The following is a 22,845-nucleotide window of genomic DNA, read 5'->3' on the forward strand; positions in this document are numbered from 1 at the left end:
CCCTGAAGAGAAGCAAATCATTATACTGCTTTTCATCTAAAGTATGTTTCCTTATAGCAAACCTTTAGTTTATTTTATTACTAAAGCAAAGCCACCTTCAGTTTCTTTTGTTTGTTTTATTTTATGCCATCAACCTAAGGAGGACAATCAAATAACCAACTGTTGGCCTTGGATTCAGTGTGTCTGCTAATTACACCATCTCATCTTATATACCTTCAGCCCCATTACTTGACTAAACGTCCACCATATTACCTTAGTTCTTCCTATGCCCTTTCGTCTGTACCACCACAAAACAGAGGGAAGACTTAACTACCAGAAAGATGTGAACTTCTAAGAAAGAGCAAGGATTTCATCTCACTCTCCTTTTATCATTATCTCTGAAGTCCCTCCCCACAATTCCCTGATGGTCCATGCTGCAACACTAGCATGGTGGAAATCAGGAGAAAGATTGTGGGGAATCCCGAAAGAGTAACTGATAGTGACATTGTCATTCTTTTGAACTATAAAATTGTGAGCCACTCACACTTGCAGAAAGAGCAGAACTCTTAAGCTTTATCACATTGTGAAGATTAATATCTTACTGTTTTCCAGATTAGCACAGAAGCTTGTATCAGTGAAGAGTATTTAGGAGGGCAATAGGGTGTAAAATGTACCTGTCTTTTTGAACCCGCTCCCTCTTACTCATGTTTCCTTCACCCCACCCCACCCCACCACATTGTGTTGGTCAGGTGATACTATTCTATGAAACTGAGCTATAGTTGTCAAAAGTAACCATGGAATGTGATTAGTCCTCTGTGGGTGCTTCTTTCCCTCCTTTTTCTCCCTTGCTTTCTTTCTTACTCCCTCCACTCTGGTAAATGGAAAAGGTGATGTCAAAGAATTGATGCTTGCTTGGACTCATGTTGTATCTGTGACTATGCTATTAACTGTCTCCTTTTTCCTTCTTACATGGGTAGAATTCTTATGAAGTGTGGCGTTCCCTTCTTGAAAGTAGGTTTAATGCACAATGTGGTACTGTTTTATAGTTTCTAGATGGTTGTATAAAGCAAAAAGTTAATGTGGTTATGTGTTTTTAAAAGAAAATAAGTGATTGGTTAAAAAAAAACACTGTTCTTTTTTCATTATTACAAGCTTTCTCTGTTTTCCAACAGTTTACTGACTCCTTTGTCACTGGTGAATGGTTTGTGTGACTGTGTGTTTTTCTCTCTGGGTTTCTTGGATCCTGAACATGATTCCTCTTAGGACTACTAACTTGTTAAGAGTTTAGGGCAAACAGACTTCACTGGTGAACATTTTTTAACTCTTTTACTAAATTGAAAAATAATCTAAAATAGCATTTTTTCTTTAGGTAATATATGAAGTGTGACCCTAAAGCAATGGGATTGATGCAGCCGATCTTTTTTCAGTTAAATCCTGAACAGCTGGACACCTGTTATTATTCCATACCCAGACACTGTGGGAACGTAGAATTGTCTGTGGAATTCCTGGATTATTACTCCTATCTATCTAGAAAAAGTTATCAAATTAACTGACCCCAGGATAAATATACTCAAAATGAAAAGAGAAAAATATTTTATTGACTAAACCAGAATATGATAACATGCAGTTACCACGTTAAAGTCAGGATAAGCTGTGGATGTATATGACTCATTGGATCCTCAGCACCTCTCTATAATCTGATGATAATAATACATGCTCAACATTTGTATGCCTATAGGTGTATACATACACTATACTGTTTTACATTTTTAATTTTAGTCAATCAAGTCTTCTGTAGCCCTTCGATAATGAAATCTTAAAGATAGTTTAGAAACTTGTTTGTCAAAGATTGTTCCTATCAACTATTGAATTCAGACTCTTTTGCCTGCAGTTCCATAGATTCTTTGGAAATCTTTAAGCACATCCCTGGCAGCCTTCGTCAAAAAACTTGCTGGGTAGGGTGTGTGTCCTGCTGCCAGCTATTGTCAGTGACCACGAGGATATACGCTGACTTCCTTCCATACAATGCCCCAATCTTAGTCTAGTCTGGAGTTCTAGCAGTAATACAAATCAGGGGAGGGGAGACGTCCTTTTTCCAAAGGTGTTTTGTCAGTGGGGTGGAAAGTCAAACAAAATCATATTTACTGAAATGTGTCAAGTACCTAGGTGATAGTAGAGGCCTAATAAATATTTGTTAAAGTGAAAGAACTTCTGGAGATTATTAGTAGGTAAGCTATTGAGCAAATTTAGGAGGTAATTGACTTTTTCCCCCCATCGATTGCTACAGAGGTTGTGCCTCTTAGGAACATTTGCTTACTGACAAACTGGTCAGTCATCCTGTGTTGAATCAAGTTGTGTGAAAACTTTATCCTGGTGCTCCCTCCCTGATAATTAGCTGCTGCTTCATCCCACGAACTTTCTATTCTACTCCACAGAGAACAGATTAGGTCCCCCAAGGGCAGAGTAGTCACTGCTGACCCTCACTGCCCAGCAAAGGCAAGGACCATCTCTCATCAGTGACATCATGTAGTGTTAGCACCGTTTATAGGGGAGAAAGTGCTCAGTGCCTGGCTGTGGACACTGCAGTAACTACTGACCCTGCAATTAAGATGCAGATCCGACTGGCTGGATAGCCCACATTCTCCCTGTTCCTTAGAAGGAGAAAACATATATTTCTTTCTTAGCAGGAACTAGGAGGTGGCTTCTTTCCAAAGCTATGCCTGATCAGAACGTAACCATCTTAAAGAAAATCAAAGAACACTTTCTTCCTACAAAACACACACACACACAAACTAGGTTCCTCAGCAAGCTGGGTTCTCTGATTGTTGGTGAGAATTTATCTTCTGCCCCTCCAGGGATGACAGTTCTTGGGACTCTTAAATAGTAACAAATGAGCTCCTTAATCAACTGCTTTTCACAGGAGTCGTCTCCCTTGAGCCAGTCACGTTTCTTCCCACTCTTCCCTGCAATTTTTAAAAGTTTCATCCATGGTGAATCAGGATGGTATACTGGAGAAGGCATGAACTTGTGATGAATCAGGCATTGAAGATGTGGAGAGGAGAAAAGAGCTATAGAGAAATGAGATTGGATGGCTATTGCTAAGTGCCATTGATATCTACAGAAGAAGCAAGAACGGCTGAGGACAAGTACCAAGCAATTGAAAGCCAGATGTAGAATCAGGGCCTCTTTGTTGCCATACAAAGACGCTGTCATCTCCTACTGTGGGAGGGAAGAGGAAGGACAAAGGACTTAACAGACTAGCAAACCCTCAAAGACAGTTAACCAACCAACCAAGATTGTTGCTAGGTCAGGACCCCCTGTTGGGAAAGCCTGAGACGTCATGCAACATCTGGTTGGATCCCTTGCATAGGTTTTGACTCCTCAAACCCCTGAGAACACTCTGAGCCTGTAGACATAACTCCCCATAATCCTCACTAGCCCTCCCACCCTTGTTCCATATTTTGTAGGAGCTGGAGGATATCCTGAGGGTTCTTGAAGAAAGGAGCCAGAATTGAATAGAAGTATGTTTGTCTTGGAAGTGCTTCACAAGATACAAAATTTAACTCCCTAGCAAGGATTCCAGAAGTTGGTAAAAAACTGGCTGTTAGGATAGCTCCTAGAAACATTGAAAAAGTGATCGTCCGTGTTCAGCAGTTAAAATTCCAGAATTGCTACAGCAGACAGTGAAGGCAGGGTCCACAAAGCTAGGGAAGTGGGCTTGCTGGATACGCTATGGCTGGAAGGCCAAGAGGACTTACCATGAACAAAGATCATGGAGAATGTACTGGTCAGAGGTACACCAGCATCACTAAAAGTTCAGAGGTGACTCTTGTATGAAGACACCATTCCAGAGCTGTGAAAGCAATAGCATTGGGGTGGTAGGACTCTGTAAAACCAGAGGCCAGGTGGCAGCACGAATCCACCCAATGTTGGTCAAGATGCCCATTGCTGTTCTTCAGTCACTAAGTCACGTCCTACTCTTTGTGATCCCGTGGACGCCAGGCTTCCCTGTCTTTCACTATCTCCCGGAGTCTGCTCCAACTCATGTCCGTTGAGTCAGTGATACCATCCACCCATCTCATCCTCTGTGTCCCCTTCTGCCTTCAGTCTTTCCCAGCATCAAGGTCTTTTCCAGTGAGTTGGCTCTTTGCATCAAGTGGCCAAAGTATTGGAGCTTCAGCTTCAGCATCAGTCCTTCCAATGAATATTCAGGGTTGATTTCCTTTAGGATTGACTGGTTTGATCTCCTTGCTATCCAAGGGACTCTCAAGAGTCTTCTCCAACACCACAGTTCAAAAGCATCAGTTCTTCAGCTCTCAGCCTTCATGGTCCAACTCTCACATCTGTATGAGACTACTGGGGAAAAAAACCATAGCTTTGACTAGACAGACCTTTGTCAGCAAAGTGATATCTCTGCTTTTTAATATGCTGTCTAGATTGGTCACAGCTTTTCTTCCAAAGAGCAAGCATCTTTTAATTTCATGGCTGCAGTCACCATCGGCAGTGATTTTGGAGCCCAAGAAAATAAAGTCTGTCACTATTTCCACTTTTTCCCCATCTATTTGCCATGAAGTGAATGGATTGGATGTCATGATCTTAGTTTTTTGAATTGTTGAGTTTTAAACTAGCTTTTTCACTTTCCTCTTTCACTTTCATCAAGAGGCTCTTTAGTTCTTCTTTGCTTTCCGCCAAAAGGGTGGTGTCATCTCTATATCTGAGGTTATTGATATTTCTACTGGCAATCTTGATTCTAGCTTGTGCTTCATCCAGCCCAGCACTTCTCATGATGTACTCTGCATACAAGTTAAATAAATAGGGTGACAATATACAGCCTTGATGTACTCCTTTCCCAATTTTGAACCAGTCCATTTCTTCATGTCTGGTTCTAACTTTTGCTTCTTGACTTACATACAAGTTTCTCAGGAGACAGGAAAAGTGGTCTGGTTTTCCCATCTCTTTAACAGTTTTCCACAGTTTGTTGTGATCAGCACAGTCAAAAGCTTTAGGATAGCTAATGAAGCAGAAGTAAATGGTTTTCTAATTGCTTTTTCTATGATCCAGCAGATGTTGACAGTTTGATCCCTGTTTCCTCTGTCTTTTCTAAATCCACCTGGTACATCTGCAAGTTCTTGGTTTGTGTATTGTTGAAGCCTAGGTTGAAGGATTTTGAGCATGACCTTGCTAGCATGTAAAATGAGTGCAATTGTTTGGTAGTCTGAACATTCTTTGGTATTGTCCTTCTTTGGGACTGGAATGAAAATTGACATTTTCAGTCCTGTGGCCAGTGCTGAGTTTCCCAAATTTGCTGGCATATTGAGTGCAGCACTTTAACAGCATCATCTTTTAGGATTTGAAATAGCCCAGCTGGAATTCCATTACCTTCACTAGCTTTATTCATAGTAATGTTTCCTAAGGCCCACTTGACTTCACACTTCAGGATGTCTGGCTCTAGGTGAGTGATCACACCATCATGTTTATCCAGGTCATTAAGATATTTTTTGTATAATTCTTCTGTGTATTCTTGCCACCTCTTCTTAATCTCTTCTGTTTCTGTTAGGTCCTTGCTGTTTCTGTCCTTTAGTGTGCAATCTTTGTATGAAATATTCCCTTGGTATCTCTAATTTTCTTGAAAAGATCTCTAGTCTTTCCTATTCTATTGTTTTCTTCTATTTATTTGCATTGATCGCTGAGGAAGACTTTCTTATCTCTCCTTGCTATTCTTTGGAACTCTCACTCAGTTGAGTATATCTCTCCTTTTCTCCTTTGCCTTTTGCTTCTCTTCTTTTCTCCGCTATTTGTGAGGCCTCCTCAGACAGCCATTTTGCCTTCGTGCATGTCTTTTACTTTGGGATGGTTTTGGTCACCACCTCCTGTACGATGTTACAAACCTCTGTCCATAGTTCTTCAGGCACTCTATCAGATCTAATTCCTTGAATCTATTTGTCACTTCTGTATAATCATAAAGGATTTGATTTAGGTCATATATGAATTGCCTAACGGCTTTCCCTACTTTCTTCAATTTAACTCTGAATTTTGCAATAAGGAGTTCATGATCTGAGCTCCAGGTCTTGTTTTTGCTGACTATTTAGAGCTTCTCCATCTTTGGCTTGGTGCAAAGAATATAATCAGTCTGATTTTGGTGTTGACAATCTGGTGATGTTCATATGTAGAGTTGTCTCTTGTGTTGTTGGAAGAGGATGTTTGCTATGACCAGAGCATTCTCTTGGCAAAACTCTGTTAGCCTTTGTCCTGCTTCATTTTGTACTCCAAGGCCAAACTTGCCTGTTATTCTAGGTATCTCTTGACTTCCTACTTTTGCTTCCAATCCCCTATGATGAAAAAAAAATCTCTTTTTTTTTTTGTTCTAACAAGTCTTGTAGGCCTGCATAGAATCATTCCACCTTAGCTTCCTTGACATTAGTGGTTAGGGTATAGACTTGGATTACTGTGATATTGAATGGTTTGCCTTAGAAACGAACAGAGATCACTCTGTAGTTTTTTGAGATTGAACCCAGGTACTGCACTTCAGACTTTTGTTGACTATGAGGGCTATTCCATTTCTTCTAAGGGACTTTTGCCTCATCCATCAGAGGGCAGATAGAAGCAAGAACTACAATCCCTTGGCCTCCAGAGCGAAAACCACAGTCACAGAAAACTAACTAAAATGATCATATGGATCACAACCTTGTGTAACTCAGTGAAACTAGGTGCCATGCAGGGCCCAACACGATGGACAGGGCACGGTGGAGACTTCTGACAGAATGTGGTCCACTGGGGAAGGGAATGGCCAACCACTTCAGTATTCTTGCCTTGAGAACCCCATGAACAGTATGAAAAGGCAAAAAGATATGACACTGAAAGATGAACTCCCCAGGTCAGTAGGTGCCCGATATGCTGCTAGAGAAGAGTGGAGAAATAGCTCCAGAAGGAATGAAGAGGCTGAGCCAGCGTGGAAATGATACCCAGTTGTGGATGTGTCTGGTGGTGAAAGTAAAGTCCGATGCTGTAAAGAACAGTATTGCATAGGAATCTGGAATGTTAGGTCCATGATCAAGGTAAATTGGAAGTGATCAAAAAGGAGATGGCAAGAATGAACATCGACATTTTAGGAATTGGTGAACTAAAATGGATGGGAATGGGCAAATTTAATTCAGGTAACCAGTATATCTACTACTATGGGCAAGAATCCTTTAGAAGAAATGGAGTAGCCCTCATAGTCAACAAGAGTCCAAAATGCAATACTTGGATGCAATCTTAAAAACAACAGAATGAGTTCAGTTTGTTTCCAAGGCAAATCCCTGGCTGGGGTCCTTCTCTATTGCTCAGTGCATTAGGCACTTGAAGGGCTACCCTCCCTGGGGTCTTTCTCTATTGGTCAACTATCAGCGCTGGTCTGCAGAAAGAAGCTACAGTGATGCACACGACTCAGCATCATCACCTTGCCTCCCTGGCTGCTCTGCTTTCCTCCAAAGGTATTCCCCACCGGGATCTCCTCCCTCATGTCCCCTCAGGCCGTTTTCCCACAATCAACAGCAGACCTTATCCTAGGATTGCTCTCCAATCCCTGCACTCCAGCTCCCAGCCACTACGCGTTCCAGAGGACTTGCATCCCTGTCCAGGATACGTAGGGCTGTGGCAAGGATTGTCTGTGGTTTTCTTTCCATTCAGACTGTTATATAGATCAGCCACTGCACTTTCCAGCAGCCTCAAATCCTTTTCCGCTGTCCCAGATCCTTGTCCCATGTGGGGATTTGACCCCTGCTTCAGTTCCTCCTGATGGCTGGGACGGTAAAGAATGTTCTGCAATGCCAGAGACCCAGGTTCAATCCTTGGGTTGGGGAGATCCCCTGCAGAAGGGAATGGCTACCCATCCTAGTATTGCTGCCTGGAAAATTACATGGACACAGGAGCCTGGTGGGCTACAGTCCATAGAGTTGCAAAGAGCCAGATCCAACTGAGCGACTGACACCTGCACTCTCAGCTCTCCCGTCCCTGGACGCAGGCCCAGCTGCTCATCCTCCTCTTTTCCCCCTCCTTCCTTGGTCCTACCCAGTCTTGCGTGGATATATATATATTCCTTTCCAGTGGTCAGGGACCCCTGCCCACTCTCAGCTAGTGTTCTGCAAGATCTTCTGTGTCTGAAGGTATATTCCTGATGCCTCCATGGAGAGAGATGGACTCCATGTCCACCTACTCCTCTCCCATCTTGAGGAGTCCCTTCATTCATCTTTAATATCTGCTTGTCATACTTTTGTCCTTTTTGTGGAAAGAAAGTTGGTTTTTGTTTTTTTGTTTTTTTTTTGTTTTTTTTTTTAACACAGGTGATCTGAGTACCTTTGCTACTCCTTTGCTCAATTGTGGTGTAATGGAGAGATACTGAAACCTCAGTCCAAGGACATGGTGACCAGAGCCCAGGCTCCTTGGGGATAAGGTCAGGGTCACATCACCAGACTGGCCTCTGAGGCTGGGAGAGCTGAAAACTGATGATGAGGGGCATCTAGAAGGAAAGAGCATCAGCTGTGGTGCAGAGACCAGCTGCATCAGTGAGGGGCTGTCTCATCCTTCTAACCTCAGGAAGAAAAGCTCACCACAGTCCTGGAAGAACAGCTGTCTGAACACATGTGGAAAAGTGAGCTGAATGGCATACAGGGTGGACTATGGTGGATACAGAAGTGCACCAGCCAGATCTCTGTCTAAGGAAAGGTTTGCATCACAGGTCTGGGGCACAGGTGTGGGGCACAAGTATGGGGGTGCTATGGGCAATGTCTCTGGTTGGCAGCTCTCAGCTCTCTTGTCCCCCAGTGGCTCAGCGCCTGCAATGCAGGATATGCGGGTTCAATCCCTGGGTTGAGAAGATCTCCTAGAGAAGGAAATGGCAACTGACTCGTGTATTCTTGCCTGAGAAATCCCATGGACAGAGGAGTCTGGTGGGCTACTGTCTTTGGAGTTTCAAAGAGTCAGGCACAACTGAGCACAGATGCACCCACCATTACAAATTTTTCCATTCTAGACTGTTCTTGAGGTCAAGGATGCCATCTGTTTTTCTGTTCTGATTGTCCAACCATAATGCCTGGCTTACACTAAGAAATATTAGTGGAAAACATGAATTGAATTAATTTGGCCAAGGATAATTTTTGTATGGGCTTCCCAGGTAGCGCTAGCGGTAAAGAACCCACATGCCAATGCAGGAGACATAAGAGATACCAGTTCGATTCCTGGGTTGGGAAGATCCCCCCAGAGGAGGGCATGGCAACCCAATCCAGTATTCTTGCCTGGAGAATCCCACGGACACAGGAGCCTGGCAGGCTACAGTCCATAGGGTCACAAAGAGTCGAACACAACTGAAGTGACTTAGCACACAAGCACAATTTTTGTACATAAATGTTAAGAGTAGCTTTATTTATTCATAATTGCAAAAAAAAAATGAAACAACCAAATGTCCATCAACAAGAGAATGGATAAACAAATTGGGTGAGCTGTCTTGGTTGCTAGGGCACCCATAATAAAATACCACACCCTGGGGCGCTTAAATAACAGAAATACATTTCTCATTGTTCTAGAAGCTGGTAGTACAGATCAGGGTGTCAGCGGATTTGGTTTCTCTGGAAGCCTGTCTGCTTGGCTTGCAGATGGCGGCTTTGTCACTGTATCCTCACATGGCCCTTTCTCTGTGGACACATCGAAAGATAGTTTTTAAGAGGGATAGTCATGTCTTTCATAGAGTTATAAAATGCAAACATGTCAGAGATTTTGTCATTAATCCGAAAATCAGTACAATGCTATAACCTGTTCAAAGAAGAATCTAAAACACAGATAAATATACAGACATCTGGAATGTGGGAAAAATTTATAAACAAATGCAAAATCAGCAAAATTGGTCAATATTCATAAGTCAGTTCTACAAATACAACCATCACTTCTCAGGACAAAAATCATTTTCATTACTATCCATTTTACTACAATTTATAGAATTATAAAATAGCTCAGATAACCTGAAAGGATGCATAGACAGTACATCCAATGATGTTTGGGGATCATTTTAAAGTCTTTCACGTTTTCCCCTATACTTTATGACTAACTTCCCCATTCGAAATTATGCATTCATTTATCAGGTCATTTGACATAATTACACACACACACACACACACACACACACTCTCACACTCCAAAATGCTTTGTTCTCAACACCATAGAAAAAATTCCCATTCAGCTTGGCCAATTAGCTAAAGCCAGCAGCCGGGCTCAGATCCTGGGGCAAATGGAATCCACCTCAGTTCTCCTTGTTTCCTCTAAATCTTCACAGAAATGGCCAAAACTCTAGGTGAGAGATATCATTAGCAATATCAATATTAGCAAGAGAAAGTTTTTGTCTTAGATGTTCCATATTGAAGAAGTTTTAAAAGCTAAGCAGCTTTCTCATGATGTACAGGGACCTACCAACCATGATTTTCACCACCGCTTTCCTGGGGGCAGAGACAAGTCCCGGGGCCCAGTTCCCAACCCTGCTGCAGAAATGGAGCCGGACTTTGTGGGAGAGACGTTGGTTGAGAGGCCCGAGGGGGAGAAAGGGGAGCAGGAGAGTAGAGGGGTGATTCTGGGTGAGGGCATCTACTGGGCGGAAGTAAACAGCCATGAAACAAGCAGAGAACCTTTCCAGATGTGGCTGCTCATGAAAGGGCGGTGAGGGGCCCAATAGGATAGGACTTTACACACACAAAATCAGAGCTTTCAAGGGCCTGCAAACCCTCAGACACTGGCACTGACGAAGGCCTTCTAAGAATGTATACAGAATCCACTTTGACCTGATCCCTGAGCCCACTGGCCACGTGGGCACTCTTCTCTCCTCAGCTCAGTAGACGAAGCACCTCACACCCTGACCCAGCCCACTGAGACTCTTCTCCAGCAAGCTCTGAAAGGGGCCACTGTGTCACAGCCCCTCATACACACAAACACTAAACACACCTCTGCACACAAACCCCAGATGTCCCCCAGGGCTCCTTGGAGGCGACATCTTCCCTGTGAACACCCTCAGGTCAGTTCAGTTCAGTTCAGTCACTTGGTTGTGTCTGACTCTTTGCGGCCCCATGGACTGCAGCACGCCAGGCTTCCCTGTCCACTGCCAATTCCTGGAGCTTGCTCAAACTCATGTCCATTGAGTCGGTGATGCCATCCAACCGTCTCATCCTATGTTGTCACCTTCTCCTCCTACCTTCAATCTTCCCCAGCATCAGGGTCTTGTCTAATGAGTCAGTTTTTCACATCAGGTGGCCAAAGTATTGGAGCTTCAGCATCAGTTCTTCCAATGAATATTCAGGACTGATTTCCTTTAGGGTTGACTGGTTGGATCTCCTTGCAGTCCAAGGGACTCTCAAGAGTCTTCTGCAAAACCACAGTTCAAAAGCATCAATTCTTCAGTGCTCAGCTTTCCTTATAGTCCAACTCTCACATCCATACATGACTACTGGAAAAGCCATAACTTTGACTAGATAGACCTTTGTCAGCAAAGTAATATCTCTGCTGTTGAATATGTTGTCTAAGTTGGTCATAGCTTTTCTTCCAAGGAGCAAGCATCTTTTTAATTTTATGGCTGCAGTCACCATCTTGGGCTCCAGTGATTTTGGAGCCCAAGAAAATAAAGTCTGTCACTGTTTCCATTGTTTCTCCATCTATTTGCCATGAATTGATAGGACCGGATTCCATGGTCTTAGTTTTTTGAATGTTGAGGAAAGTTTTTTCACTTTCCTCTTTCCCTTTCATCAAGAGGCTTTTTGGTTCCTCTTTGCTTTCTGCCATAAGGGTGGTGTTATCTGCGTGTCTGAGGTTATTGATATTTCTCCTGGCAATCTTGATTCCAGCTTGTGCTTCATCCAAACTGACATTTCACATGATGTACTCTGCATAGATGTTAAATAAGCAGGGTAACACTATACAGCCTTGATGTACTCCTTTCCTGATTTGGAACCAGTCTGTTGTTCCATGTCTGGTTCTAACTGTTTCTTCTTGGTCTGCACACAGATTTCTTAGGAGGCAGGTAAGGTGGCCTGGTATTCCCATCTCTTCAAGAATTTTCCAGTTTTTTTATAATCCACACAGTGAAAGGCTTTGGCGTAGTCAATAAAGCAGTAGATGTTTTTCTGGAACTCTCTTGTTTTTTCCATGATCCAACAGATGTTGGCAATTTGATCTCTGGTTCCTCTGCCTTTTCTAAATCCAGCTTGATTATCTGGAAGTTCTCAGTCCACGTACTGTTGAAGCCTGGCTTGGAGAATTTTGAGCATTACTTTACTAGCATGTGAGATGAGTGCAATTGTGCAGTAGTTTGAACATTCTTTGGCATTGCCTTTCTTTGGGATTGGAATAAAAATTGACCTTTTCTAGTCCTGTGACCACTGCTGAGTTTTCCAAATTTGCTGATGTATTGAGTGCTGCACTTTCACAGCATCATCTTTAGGATTTGAAATAGCTCAACTGGAATTCCATCACCTCTACTAGCTTTGTTCATAGTGATGCTTCCTAAGGCCCACTTGACTTCGCATTCCAAGATGTCTGGCTCTGGGTGACTGATCACACCATTGTGGTTATCATGAAGATCTTTTTTGTATAGTTCTTCTATACAAAGTAACACCCTAACCTCCTCCAGATCCTGTCCGCTCCTTCACTCTCCACCACAGCTCTTAAAACTGGTTTTGGACCCAATCTCTTAAGTCAGTAGCTTGTAACCCTTTGCTTACCAGCCAATCCTTTTATTACTTCTGTGATCCTTAAGTCTATAAAAGTTTTGTCCAACAAACCAACCATATTTATTGCATAATAATCCTTGTCCCCTTGGCAACCCACACTGTCATACTCAGCTGATACAATACTAGTCAAAAGCAAAGACACTTCTCATGGTAAATGTATCATTTCCATTAGACTTCTTTAAATATGGGTGATAACTTATGCTCCCCTCCCCATTAGGTGTCTGGGGACCCCAGGTTCCCTCATGGCTCAGTTGGTAAAGAAATCTGCCTGCAATGCAGGAGACTGGGTTCAATTCCTGGGTCAGGAAGATCCCCTGGAGAAGGAAATGGCAACCCACTCCAGTATTCTTGCCTGGAGAATCCCATGGACAGAGGAGCCTGGCTACAGTACAGGGGGTTGCAAGAGCTGGACACGACTTAGCGACTAAAGAGAGAAAAAAGAGAGAAAGAGAGAAATATGGGTGATAACTTAAGCTCCCCTCCCAATTAGGTGTCTGGGGACCCAGGTTGGGAAATCCTGTTCTGAGGATTAATGTTGAGTGAGTTCAGCCAAGTCTCCCTTGCTCTCCCTTTTCTCAGATGGGCAAACTGAGGCTGTTAGTTTTAAGGTGAACTGACTTACTTAAACTGCCAAAGAATTGGAATGGAAATTAAGAATTTTTCAAAAGAAAGTGTCCCCTTTTTTGGTCTCTAACTCCTTTTAGTGTTAGGTTTTCTTAAAAAATAAAGTAAAATTAAGTTGGGATGGGCTGTCAATTGCCCCCCAAGTAAGCCTTTTCCGCTTGCAACCTGGACCTGTCTACAGGATCCTAGAATTTGCTGCATAGCAGCTGCCTGCTCCTCCCCTCCAAGTCAAGAGGCCCAGACCATCCCGACAAGAAGGAACCTGAGACGTTGTCTGGTCCAGGGTGTCCCAGAGTGTGTTCCCCAGGATGTTAATTGCTATGGTTGGGGGTGGGGTGGGGAAACAGCTTCTGTGGTCAATTACTTTTGAGAAAGGCAGTGTTAAGCAAAGGTAAACTGGTTTAGTCTTGTTTTGTTTTTAGGACATGGCTGAGCCTGTGAAATGCCTTTGGGCCTAACGAACTGCCAGGAGGGTGAGATGGCATGCATTATCGCCCAGATTTACTGGACTTGAAATCTCTTTTTCACGGGAGACCTGTTCACGTCTCACGGAGCCCTGGGGTTCTGAGAAGCTTAGTTGGGGACCTGTTAGTCCAGCCTGACACTTTCAGGTAAGGAAACAACTTACCAAGTTGGAGTGACCAAGTGCTTAGACCCACAAGGGGATATAGTCCAGCCAGAGCTGAACCCAGGTCGCCAGAGTCTAATCCTGGACTTGGCAAATTTGGGTCTTTTCCTCTACACCTCACCCACCACATACCTTCATTTAACACAGGGGAAAAAAACTTTCCGAGGGACCCTGGAAGCGGAGGGTGTTTGCTTAGAGAGAGGCTCTCTAGAGGCTCATTTGCGTCTCCAGCAAAACCTCCCAGGCTGGTGGGGGCAGGAGGGGACGGGGGACAGGAACCCCCACAGGATGAGGGACTGCAGAGCCTGGGGGGCTAGAAAGGGCTCCATCTGCAGTAGAAAAGCCGTGAGGCTTTCAGAGTTTCTCATATGTCTTAATCGAATTATCACATAGAACTGAACACTGACTTTTCTCAAGATCAAAAGCTGTCACAGACATGACTCCAGTGCTCGGTCAACCTCCAGTATCTTTCCCCCTGCATCTGCTCTCATTTTGTTAACGAGAAAAATCAGTGTGGCCAAGATGACCATGGCTATTGGCAGACAGGTGAGAGCTAGGGGCCTCTCCTCTTATTGATGGCGGCCTCCCACTGAGCAGGCATGGGGAGTTGGGGAGTCGGAGGGAGAGTATTAGAACATTTGCCTAAGCCCAATCATTTCCCGGTGATTAGGATTATGAAATGAAAAGCTACAGTGTCACTCGCACGGGAGCAGATGCCTGGCAGACTCAGGGTGGGTGCAGGGCGAGTGGGCCTCCAGGGCGGAGGAGTCTGCCGTCAGTGTCTCCAGGACAGGCCCGTCCCATCCCGGCAGCTCCCCGCCTGCCTGCCCCGGGGAGCGGTGCGGGCTGACCAGGTAGGAACCACGCCTTTGCTCTTCCTGAGTCTTAGTCAACTCAGGCAAGCGTGGCAAAGGAGAACATGGCATACATGTGTTCCCACGCGTGTGTATACGTGTGTGTTAGTGTGTGTGGAGTGGCATGACTAGAAACCTAGGTGGTCGCTCTCTGGAGGTGCCCAGCTGTCATGTTGCCTGACTGTACCAGGCATCTCCTCTCCACCTAGATTTACCTGCTTCTCTCGCGTGCTTTTCTCCTCTCCTCTTCCCCATCTATTTCTTCTTCTGAGAGCCATTTTATCTGCAAATTTCCAGGCTCACTCAGAATTGAAGTGTAAGGGCCACACCACTGTCTGGGATCAGTGGCCATTTGAGGGAAAAGCGAGGCGGGCAGGAGCATCAGGTGTAAGTGGGAGTCATGAAGGCCGGAGGCCGGTCCTCACCCTGCCCGTGGCCGACTATCTCGCAGGCCCTGGGGCAGGATGGGCCACACTGAGGGAATGAACCACATCCTTTGGAGATGACCTTGATCCACTGAGCAGGAGCAGCCCCCTGTTCTGCTCTTAGGCATCCTTACCCGACAGGGATTTTTTTGCTTTCATTTTAACTACGTGGCCTCTAGTCAGTAGCTTTTATGTGCTGGGAGTGTGTTGGAGCCAGGAACGAGGCTGAGGAGCAGGAAGCACTGTGAGGTGTCAGAGGCTGACCACTCAAGAGTGATAAGTGCTCGGGCAGAAGCAGGTCAGGGGTGCACTAATCCAGGTCGGGAGGACAGCACAGGATGTCGGGGAAGGTGTCTCTGTAGAGGCTCCAGTTGAGCTGAGTGTGGACGGTCTAGGAGACAGCCAAGTTGGGTTGGGATGTGTGTATGTGTGTGTGGCGTGAAGCAGCGTGTTTCAGGCTGAAGGAAAGACTGGGCAAAGGTGAGGAGACATGAGCCAGTCGGGGGAACTAGAAGCAATTCAATATGGTGGGTGGGCTGGACAGGCTCTCGGGGTGGTGAGAACTGGGGCTAGCGGGACTGCTGTACCATACAAAGGACTCTGAGTTTTAAGCTGAGGATTTCTGCTTCTTCACACTGACTGGCCTCAAAATCACCTAGGAAACTTGTTAGGGAACACATTCCTGGGCCTAACTCCAACTAAGGAATCAGAATCCCCAAGGGTGAGACCTCAGAATCAGCCTTTTCAGCAGCGTCCTGGGAGGGTTTACCTGAGCTCTGGGTAGACTGGACCCTGGGAAACAGCAGGAGGATTCCTATCAAGGGAGAGGCGGGTACATGGGAAACCAGTCCTGACACTCTGCTGGAAGGAAAAACAGGGTCCGAGGGGGAGGCCCTGGGACTGTGAACAGTATCACAAGGAGGGTCGCCAGGATCAGATGCTCTAGTGCTCCTGGACCAGTGCCCCCTGATGAGGACAGGAAATGCAGATCTCCAGCTGGACACGCTCCTGCAGGCAGTAAGGGGAGGGATGACAGAGGTGTCCCTCCCACCCTTTCCCACCGGACTCCACCTGCTCTAAGGGAGGGACCTCGAAGTACTAGCTCACTCTTTCCCTCCATCCTAAGGGAAATCCCTACTTCCACAACCCACAAGGCTCCCTATTCAAACTAAGTGTTCAGAGCCCATTGGGGGAGGGTGGAGAGGAGGAGTGAAGCTTGTGTTTTCATCCAGGCTAAGGGGGAGGGAGACTTCTCTAGGTGATCCAAAAGGAGGAGGGGGGCTCTGTGACTGCTATTTACTCTACATTTGGGTTCCTCGTAGATTCCTCTCCAAAGGGTGGTAATGAAAGAGTCTGATACTCAAGGAGGTAAGGCAGTTCCTCAGCCTTGAAAGGTGCTCAAGGCTAAGGCCCAGATTAGACCACCTTCCAGGGACTCTCACCTCAAAGGACGGGGTCCAAGCGCCTCACCAGGGACCTAGAGCCCTCAACCAGGCCCCACCACCTTTGTTCTGCAGCCTCACCCCCAGCCCCAGACTTTCCCAGATTAACCTTTATATTTGACACTTAAACCAGGCAGTTTCGCACCTCAATGTCAGTGTTTATGCTAATCCCTCCTCCTCTGACTTGCCTCTCCCACCCCTCCCCCTCTGTCTGGCTAATTCCTGTTTGTTCTGCAAGACCCAGCTCGCCCTGACACCTCCCCGACCACCCAGCACGCATCTCAGTCTAGCTATTCCTGTGAACGACCCACACCTCCGACCTGTGCTCACCTTGATGCGACCACTTATACACAGTTTAGGCACTGCCCTACTCTGAGTTGACCAGAAATTCCTCAAAGGCAGGATTTGTGGGTACTACATTTTGTCTCCCCAGCCCCTGGCACACGGTAGGAGCTCAAGAAATATTTGCCGAGCCAAACAGAATCCAGATGAATGAGACATGCCCTGAGACACGCGAGTGCCACTATCATTGAAGAGCATTCTAAGGATCGGCTTATGGTGTTTTTAGGACCTGTGTGCTGTGTGCTCAGACACTCAGTCATGTCAACTTCTCTGCTACCCATGGACTGTAGCCCATCAGGCTCCTCTGTCCATGGGATTCTCCCAGCGAGAATACTGCAGTGGGTGTCATTTCCTTCTCCAGGGGATCTTCCCGACCCAGGGATCAAACTCGCGTCTCTTACGTCTCCTACAGGTGCCTGGTAAAGCCTCTGTATAACTGTGTCACTGCATCCCCTTGTTTATTGCAAAATAACAAATTTAATGAGTATACTGAAGGTGAATATTTGCATGTTAAACAGGCTGAGGGCAGGTTTCCTTTAAATACTAAGCCTTTGCTAGAACTTTCAGAAACTTACCTTACAGATCATTAACTTCTGGGGGAGGTAGAGAGCAGAAGTCGTGGAACTGAAATCTCTAAGAGTCTGAGCTCCAAAGCAGTGACTCTGAAAGGAAGAAGCAAGGCAGAGCGTCTTGGACCTGGACAGAACTGGGTTCAGACTCTGGCTCATAACAGGTCCCAAATAATAGTAATAGTGTTGTTTGTAGGGTTGACATTGTGCACGGAGGTGAGGAAGGAGTCTATCGAGGTTTACAGGATTTTATCTGGGTTGGCAGAAGAAGGCAGAGATGATCCAGAAAGGAAAGGCTGGACCATAGCAGCAACATAATCTGACTATCACAGTACTTCACAATTTTTTGTTATGTTTTTAAACAAAATCTTTTCATGTTGAATATGCGGAATGCTGGCAACAGCATTGTTCTGGGTGTTTAATGGAGAGGGTCTTGGACTTATCAGCTCTGTGACCTGGGACAGATCATCTAACTACAGTTTCCTCATCTGTATAAAGAAGACAGGAAACAGTACCCATCTCTTAAGGCTGCAGCAATGCCAGGTGATAGAATGCCCTCCATAAATGGTACCAGTTACTGTATTATGAAGTGATCGGTACTACAGCACAGAATGGTAAGTCCCTGTTGGAGGAACTGCTTGCTGTGGGAATATGGGGGTGGTGGGGCTAGCTGCAAGAGCACAACCCAGGACCCTGGAGACCACCTGTGTGACCTTGGGCCTGTTCTGTAACACTGAGGGTGTGCCCTAGATAATCTTCCAGGTGCCTAAATTAGCAAAGGTTAGTCCACCCACAGACAGCTCCCCAAACAGCTGCTCTCAGGCCTGGATGCCTTGTCCTGCCCAGATGCCCTCTTCCCCACTTTGTGCAGAGTAACTCTTACTCACTCAAGGGCAGGCCTCCTTCCCATCCTCCCCTGACACCCCATACCCTCTGCGCAGCAGTCGGCACGCTGGGGTCCTTATGGTAGGCAGCTAGGTCTGTCACCTAGATGGTGACTCTAGGTCTGCCTCCGTGCAAACAGAGAGCAACGGGCGCTGGACAGTGAAGCTTGTTAGCAGTCGGAAAGATGGTCAGCACCTTCCCTTTGTAGAGATTTCCAGAATCTCCTGGGTCCTAATTCTCTTATCGTTTGTTGTGGAGAAATAGGTTTGGAAATAGTTGGGGCTCCGTTCCCTCCCCCTGGGTGGAAAGAGAAAGCGTGCTCCCTTGGTTGGGGCCACCGCTGCAGGTCAAGTCCTTTGCAGCTATTAATACTTCCTGCCAGGTCTGGGAAAAGTGACAAGGGGCCTTCAGGAGTCCCCAGAGTCCCCCCAGAACCGGTCCCTATCCAAGGCGTCTGGCCATGCAGGCACCTGGCTCTCCCCTTAGCTGCACAAGAAGAGGGGACTCGCGTCCACCACGTGTGCCCCCTCGCGCTGCTAGAAAGCGGAAACAAATGACCTTGACCTCCAAGGAGACAGCCCCTCGGAGAGGGCGCCTCCTCCGGAAAAGTTGTCCAGACAAAGGGCATTCCTCGGCTTCCACCCCGACAGCCGCCAGCCGCCGGCCGAGCCTCCCTCCTCCACCCCCGCGCCCCGGGTGTAGGGTTACACGCCTCGCCGCGAAGCTCGGGGGAGAGCGCGGTGTTTCCGCAGCTTTGGCTCACGTGGAGCCGCGTCTCACCGCCGCGCTCTCCCCGAAGCCTGGGCTGCGAGCGCCCTCCCGGCGGACGGGGCGACCCGGGCCGGGAGGGGTGAAGTCCGGCGGCACGGAAGGCCGCCCCGCCCCGTCCAAGGCGCCGAGCTCGCGGCCGGGCCGGCGGCTTAGACGTCTGCACGGTCCCGGGAGGGGCGGCCCTGCAGGGCTCTGGGGACTGGGCCCCGGGCCCCGGGGAGCGCGCGGGGCGGCGGGGCGGGGTGGGAGCGAGAGCTGCTCCTCCAGCCCCTTCCGCCGCGCCTCCTTTCTGCTCTCCCGCTCCCTCTTCCCGTCCCAGCCGGGGGAGGCGCCGAGCTTGGCCTCTCACCCCCTCCGTGGCCGAGCCATGAGGTAGCCGCCCATGCCGCTTCCTGCCCTCCCGCGCCCTCCCGCACCCTCCCCGTCCGACCCCGCGTCCCGTCCCCGGACCTGGAGGGAGGCCGCGGTCCGCGGGGCGGCTGCCCGGTTCCGACCCCACCCGGACCCCGGGGCGGCCCGCAGAGCCCGGAGCCGAGCCGGGCGCGCCCCTAGAGCCGAGGCCTGCGGGCCGCACTCCCGGAGCCCCGGGCCGGAGCCCGTGCGCCCTGCTCCCCGCCGCGGGCCCGGGAGGGAGAGGGGGCGAGAGGAGGGCCTGGTCTCCCCGGGGATGGAGGGGATGGAGGCGGCGGCCAGACCTGCCGGCGGCAGCCTTCAGTGAGTACGGAGGAGGCGAGGCTCCGGGCGGGCCGGGGATGGCGGGACCGGGGGAGCGAGAAGGAAGGGTCGCGGGGGGGAGGCCTGCCCGTCACGACCGTCTTCATTTCAGCGTCTCAGGGTTGGGGTTAGACGAGCACAGCGCTCCAGAGGCCCCGAGCCGCACAAATCGGTACCCACTGTTCCCCCGAGGAAAGTCTCATCCATCCTAACAGGTCTCTAGAGAGGGGTGATCTCTGGAATGCTGTTCAAGACTTTACCTGAAAGCTCTTGTAATGTGACGGAAATTGCACCCATACCCTTCAAATCCCCTGCTTCCTGGATCGAACCTTAGAAGAGAGGACTCAGTGGCTGGGCTGTGACGACAGAGTTCGTCAATTCTAAATGAACTGGTAGAGAGACTGATCCCGTCCTCCCGAAGACAGGCCTTAAATGTCACAGGCTTAAAACTGAGGTAACATACAGACCGTGTGTATGTATTTTGCTTTATGGAATATGTGTATTCATGAAATATATTAAAAACGGAGTTGTAATAAATGACTATAGAAAGGCTTGGCATTTAAGAGATTCTGTAGTGAATCCTCAGTCAGTATTAGGTGAATAGTTAACCTCTAGTTTGTAATTTATGTAAATATGAATTTTTATGCATGCAGTGGGACATTCCTAGATGTATGGTGTAGAAGGGGCATGTTCTCAGAGAGCAGGATAAATATTAAGACATTGTGGCTTCTATGTGTGCACAGAACTGCTTGGCGGGTAAAATCTCGAGCTCACTTTTATTCCCTGTGAAGACATTGACATCAAGTGTGCTACCAAGGAGCGGTCATCTGGGCAGGTCACCTGTCTAGGACTAAGAGGAGTTGGGGTCCTGGTCACTGGGTGCTTTGGAAGAGCCCTGACCTTGGGAGGAGAAGCTTTGAGTTTCTAGCCAGGCCTCCCTCAGCTTTGGTGTCTCCTAATGGCTCTGTGCCTCTGTCTCTCTGTAAAATGTCTGTAAAAATGAGGGTCATAACTCTGTTCCGGCAGAATGGTGTGAGAATTTGAGAGAGAGCGTCTGAAAGTACCTTCAGGCCTGCCCAGCACCGAGCAGACGCTGAAAGGCCTTGGTGCCTGATCCTGGCCGCCCTGTGAGCACAGCTCTGCTCACGCCTGCGGTTTCAGCACAGGGAGGGGGACACCTTCCACCAGCGGGTCAGATCCAGGGTGGTATCTTCCTGAAGCCCATCCTCTGCATTGGTTCCCTTTGGAAAGGGAAGAGCTTGTGGGCATGAACAGAAATTGCCATCCTCCCCTGAGGCCTGACACCTGTCAGCAAAACACGAAGCCAGGGACTGGGAATGCAGCCCCCATTTCCCCTCTGGTCCACACTAGGCAGATTAGCTGTTGCTTGACGCTTCACTGTCCCCACCTATAAAATGGGGATAGAAAAATAAGACTACTACTCCGACTTGGAAGAAAAAACTCAGTAATGACTTATTTGTACCATCCAAAGGCTCGTGCTCCCCAAGCTGCTTTCACATTGTCTAGGGGCACCCCCTGATCTGACCCTAAGTTTCCTCCAGACAGGGCTCTATACCAAGGCACTATGGAGACCCAGGAGGTCATGGGAGCTGGCCAGGTAGTGGGTCTAAGGAGCTCTGTCTGTTTTCTCCTCCAGAGAACCCCAAATAGGGAGCAGAACGGCCAGCTCCATGGAGGTGACCTCAGCTGTGGAGAGAAGTGGCCCCGAGCCACAGCCAGAGAATGGACACCTCCCAAGACCCTGGCCATGCCCTCGAGAAGATGGAACACCCAGCCCGAAGGCCACCCAGCCTCCTGGGGCATGGGGGATACAGCTCCAGGGGCCCTCCGTGCTGGAGTCCAAGGTGAGGGCCTTGAAGGAGAGGATGACAGCGGGCAGACAGGGGGCAGGCCCCAGCCTCACTTCCCATCAGCGGCTGGCCCTCAAGAAACCCAAGTGCAGACGAGTCAAGGTGGGTGGGACCAAGCCTCTGTCAGAGGGGCCTTCCCCACCCGAGGCTGTGGTGGTCCATCACACGCAGAAGCCAAATGACAGGCCGCTGGACAGCAGTGTCCCCGAGGAGGAGCCCTCCAGGAACGAGGACCCCGGGCCTCCCAGGTCGCCTGCTCCCGGACTCAAGTGCTGGAACAGGAGGAGCCCGTGGCCTCCAGAGGCTGTTCAAACACGGCCTGAGCACGACAGAGCTCTGCCGGCCGGGCCCAGCTCTCTGCAAGAGGGCCCCATCCACAGGGTCACTCCCGGCCGGCCGGAGGGCTCTCGTCCTTGTAACAAAACCACCCACGTGCTCACCCTGCGGAAAGGAAGGTCACACCCCCAGCAGGATGGTCTCGGCACCCGGAGAGACCCAGACAGCTTGTCTCCGACCTCCGAGGAGAACTTCATCCCCAGGCCAGCTCTCCTGGGGGAGCTCTGGAAAACCGGGGACCTGGGTGCGCTGGGCACTGGGGGCAGCACCTTGTCCCTGTCTGACCGCGTGGAGAGGAACCGCCTTCTGCTGCAGGAGATGCTAAGTGTTGGGGGGCAGGGCCCCTCCAAGGTGGGAGTCCCAGGCTGGACTTCATGCTGGGATAGAGCTGTGCCAGGTAAGGCCCACTCTCTGGGTCTGGGGGCTGGGGGCAGCGGGAGAGTCCAGGAGAAGGAAAGGGAGATGGGGGTTACCTCGGAGGGGAGGGGTGCGAAAGTGGGAGAGCACAGCTGTTTATCACCAGATTCCTAGGTTGTCTCTTAGTCTGGGCTTTGACACAGATTCTGCATCACCTCACAGCCAGCCCCATCTGCTAAAGGCTCCCCCAAACCCCCCAGAACAGCAGTCCCCAACTTTTGGCACCAGAGGCTGGTTGCATGGAAGAC

General features: G+C 48.2%; 1 protein-coding gene and 1 long non-coding RNA gene across 5 annotated transcripts in view; one reads left to right on the forward strand and one right to left on the reverse strand.

The window, feature by feature from the left end:
- Positions 1 to 8,663: 8,663 nt before the first annotated feature.
- Positions 8,664 to 20,359, reverse strand: LOC129653306 (uncharacterized). 2 transcript variants are annotated; one of them, XR_008715050.1, is made up of 3 exons: positions 20,234 to 20,359; positions 17,610 to 17,696; positions 8,664 to 9,647 (listed from the first exon to the last, which is right to left on the reverse strand). It is a non-coding gene; the product is annotated as an uncharacterized LOC129653306 (long non-coding RNA). The 2 variants fall into 2 exon arrangements; XR_008715051.1 differs by lacking the exon at positions 20,234 to 20,359 and adding an exon at positions 19,047 to 19,438.
- KIAA1614 (KIAA1614 ortholog) overlaps positions 19,631 to 22,845 on the forward strand; it is a 42,919-nt gene continuing 39,704 nt past the window's right edge. For 2 of the 3 annotated variants that reach the window (XM_055582866.1, XM_055582864.1), the window contains exons 1-2: positions 19,631 to 19,973; positions 21,631 to 22,577. In XM_055582866.1, coding sequence (XP_055438841.1) covers positions 19,642 to 19,973; positions 21,631 to 22,577 — 1,279 coding nt within the window. In that variant the 5' untranslated portion in view covers positions 19,631 to 19,641. Of the gene's footprint in view, positions 20,428 to 21,630; positions 22,578 to 22,845 lie in introns of all 3 variants that reach the window. The other variant, XM_055582865.1, reaches the window with a different exon arrangement.

Source organism: Bubalus kerabau, chromosome 5, assembly GCF_029407905.1.
Source record: "Bubalus kerabau isolate K-KA32 ecotype Philippines breed swamp buffalo chromosome 5, PCC_UOA_SB_1v2, whole genome shotgun sequence".
NCBI classification, from domain to species: Eukaryota; Metazoa; Chordata; class Mammalia; order Artiodactyla; family Bovidae; genus Bubalus; species Bubalus kerabau.